Here is a 3,500-nt window from a genome sequence, read left to right on the forward strand (position 1 = left end):
GCCCCCCGCCCCCTGCCTCAGGAGCGGCTCCTGCAGACGCTGAAGCTGGAGGCCTCCGCGTCTGATCCGCTTCTGGCCGGGGGCAGGACTCCAGGGGGGACACGTCCCTGTGGGAAGGAGTTCTGTGCCCTTGACACCAGCTGCCTCTGCCGATCCCTGACCAATGGGCTGCCAGAGGAGTTCCCCACCTTCGCCAGGAGTCCCCTGAAGCCAGAGCCCCGACATCAGGTAGGTACCAGGGTCTCCCACACTGGGCATGGCTCTGCCCTAGGGATGCATTGTCCACTCACTGCTCTCCTCTCTGCAGGGCAGCGCCGGCCTGTATCCCCGGCAGAGCTCTGCCCATGCCCAGCGCATTGCCAAGGCCAAGTGGGAATTCTTCTACGGCTCCTCAGATACCCCAAAGACAGGTAAGAAGTTGCAGGTGGATGCCATCAAGTGGGCCCACCCCTCCTTTTCAGTCTGTATTGTTGGCAGGACACGCACTGGGGCTGCCCATTCCTTGGATCTTCTCTGTGCCCAACAAAGAGCTGAGATTTCCCCCAAGACTGGCCAGCCTATGTCCTCCCGGGATCTCCCATCCTGGGAGATGATGTGTGTACCAACCTCCCTGCAAAGTCCCCTGTGGCCATGCAAAAGAGGTGACAAAGAGCCCCTGGCTGCCTCTGCAGAAGAGCTTTTGGGTTTAGATGGGATCTCAGGGCTGGCTGGAGATGCACTAGCACTGACAGCCTGTCTCTGCCTCTCGCACTCTTTCTCCTTCTGCCACCTCTTCACTGTTTCCCTGTGTCCCTCAGCACTCTAGAGCCACTGCTCCTGGAGGTGTTCAAGAAACAACTGGAATGGCACTTAGTGCTATGGTTTTGTTGACATGGTGGTGTTTGGTCAAAGGTTGGATTTGATGATCTTGGAGGTCTTTTCCAAGCTTAATGATTCCATGACATGTGACCACACTCTCGGGGGGGTGTGTACGTGTGTGTGTGTGTGTGTGTGAGATGCTGCAGGAGTTGCTCCTCAGCTCCCCATTGCAGCTCCCCGTAGCTCTGAATGCTTGGGCCTTCCTTGCAGGCTCCTCTGCCCCCGACTCCGCTCCCCTGGCTGAGCTCCCCCCGAAGTCTGTCTCCCCACTGCCAGCCAAGCCGCCAGAGCTGGTACCTGAGCACAGCCTGAGCCATGTGGAGGTGGAGATAGAAGTGTCTCCTTTGAGCAGCCAGAAGCCTGGCTCCTGTGAAACTGGGATTATAAGGAGGACAGTGAAGTACTCTGAAACAGACCTGGACACTGTGCCACTGAGGTGCTATCGTGAAACCAACATCGATGATATCCTGGCCGAGAAGGAGGAGGTGGATTCAGCAATTGAGAGCCAGAAGGACAGTGAGAGCAACCCAAGTTTTGTGGGCACGCCAGGCAGGAGGAACAGCACACCAGAGGAGCCACCTGCTCCAGGTACTGGCTGCTCCAAGGATGGGCTGCAAGACAGGGACGTGGACGAGGACGATGAGGTCTTTGAGGCAATGAGGAAGGAAAACAAGGAAAGGTGAGGCTCTGTGTGCAAAGGCAAAAAGCTCCTGTCACCCTTGTTATTGTACCCTGCATGGCAAAACAAGCTCTGCTGAAGTGTTTGAGCCAAAATCCCAGTAGCAACATGCAAGCTGTGTGTGAGAGTGGGATGGGGACCTGGATCACACCCCAGGAATTGGTGCTGGGGGCAGCACTGGGAAGGGGTCCTCACTGCCCTGTGGAAGAGTATGCCAGCACAGGGATCCAGCTCTAGGCACTGTGCCACGGGCCTCACTCACCCGGGGTGAGCCCTGCAGCTCAGGGTGCCCACCTGAGCCGAGGCTTTTCAGCATGAGTCCTGCCAGATCAATTACATCCTGCCATGGTGCTGCCAGGTGTTGGGGTGACAGTGTCAGGACACCAGAGTACAGGTCATGTCCTGGACCTACTCTGGGTTGCCAGGTGCTGCTGGGCTGTCCTTCTCCCCACAGATGACTGTGCTTCAGCAGTGGGAGCAGCTCCATTTGCTCAGCCTCATTAAATATTTGCCATTTTTGGGAAAGTGCAGGGGATACGTTAGCATCAAAGAGCATTTTGTTGCCTCTGTGTCATTTTTTACATGTGTGGCACAACACCCTGTGCTGGGAGGCTGATGGAGTGGGTGACATGAAAATTATCATTCAGTTGCCTACCCATGGGCAGCAAGCATGCTCCCAGCTGCTGTCTGCCCCGTGCCAGACACTGGCCTTTGGCACATATGGGAGATGGCATTTTGGCTTGGTGACATGAAACTCTGCCCATGGAGTTTCTGCTGGAGTGGTAGTTTGACCATGAGAAGTGATGAGCATCATCAGGTCCAGAGCAGTGTGAGACAGGCACCCGAAGGGGAAAGGCCCTGTGCAGGAATGTTCTGACATGTGCATTGTCAAGTGAGTCAATTGAGTGAGATGAGGAGGTTCAGCATCATCAGCAAATGCTCCATAGGAGTAGGGACAGGTCTCATCTGGGAAGCACAAAACTAGGGTGATGCCTGGAATGCCACGTGGCAGCATGAGCTCACCTAGCTGTGCAGAAGGTAGGTGGGGAGCATTTAGGTGGAAGGAAAGGGAAAGGGAGGTTTTGATGTCAGCAGAAGTCAAAAATAATGAAATACATACATTAATAACACATTAATACAGAAGTGCGCCTGCACTGGGAAGGAAAAGAATGAAAGTGCTGAGCTAACAAGGAGGGAAGGTGTGTATCTCAAGGGTAGCTGAACTCTGTCAGTTTGTCCAGCCCTTGCATCTCTGTTGGAGGGGACAAATACATGCCAGCGACCCTGTCCTCAAAAATTTGGGTTCTAGAGAAAAGCTGAAAATAAGCCATTTGTAATGTGGGTTGTTTTTTTCCAAATGGCTGTTTGAGTGAGTTGTAAAGTTATTGCAAGTTCTTCAACTTGCTGTAACAGATTTCTTGCGGCATTATTTTGTTTCCAAATATCTTTGAGGCCACTGTGAGTTCTATGAGCTGTAAGCCTAGATCAGTTTTTTTGTCCTCTGAGACACCCTACTGTAGCTCCCCAAGCAGTGCTGAAAGCTTGGATGTGTCCTTAAACAACCACTGTTGCTCCTAAAAGTTAGTGCTGCCAGTATAATTACCAATGTGTGTATGGGGGTGTCATGTTCCTTTGGCACATCTTCTTTGTAGACCAGTTGTTTTTTCCCCCTGCAGTCCCCTGAATATTCCCCTGGTAAGTGCAGACCCTGTAGACAGTGTCTTAAAAATCACGAGGCTCAAATTGCAAGCTTGTTCAGTGCCTGCATCACAGCCCTGGGTTTTTGCTTACACACTGTTTTGAGCTCTGCAGCTGCAGTCCTTGTCCCTGTTTACCAATCACCAGTATTGATGTTTTCTTCTTCAAGCTTTCTGCTTTGCCTGCTCACAGGAGGGGTGAAGTTGGGGGGGATGAAGAAGCCACCCTGGCTTCCTGGACCTGGCACAATTCTGCTGCTGCAGGA

General features: G+C 53.0%; 1 protein-coding gene across 1 annotated transcript in view; it reads left to right on the plus strand.

The window, feature by feature from the left end:
- PSD (pleckstrin and Sec7 domain containing) overlaps positions 1–3,500 on the plus strand; it is a 43,771-nt gene that overhangs the window by 10,110 nt on the left and 30,161 nt on the right. Inside the window, exons 3-5 of the mRNA XM_031061750.1 lie at positions 9–228; positions 308–410; positions 1,069–1,537. Coding sequence (XP_030917610.1) covers positions 9–228; positions 308–410; positions 1,069–1,537 — 792 coding nt within the window. The remainder of the gene's footprint in view (positions 1–8; positions 229–307; positions 411–1,068; positions 1,538–3,500) is intronic.

This window comes from Geospiza fortis, unplaced genomic scaffold (assembly GCF_000277835.1).
Source record: "Geospiza fortis unplaced genomic scaffold, GeoFor_1.0 scaffold130, whole genome shotgun sequence".
NCBI classification, from domain to species: domain Eukaryota; kingdom Metazoa; phylum Chordata; class Aves; order Passeriformes; family Thraupidae; genus Geospiza; species Geospiza fortis.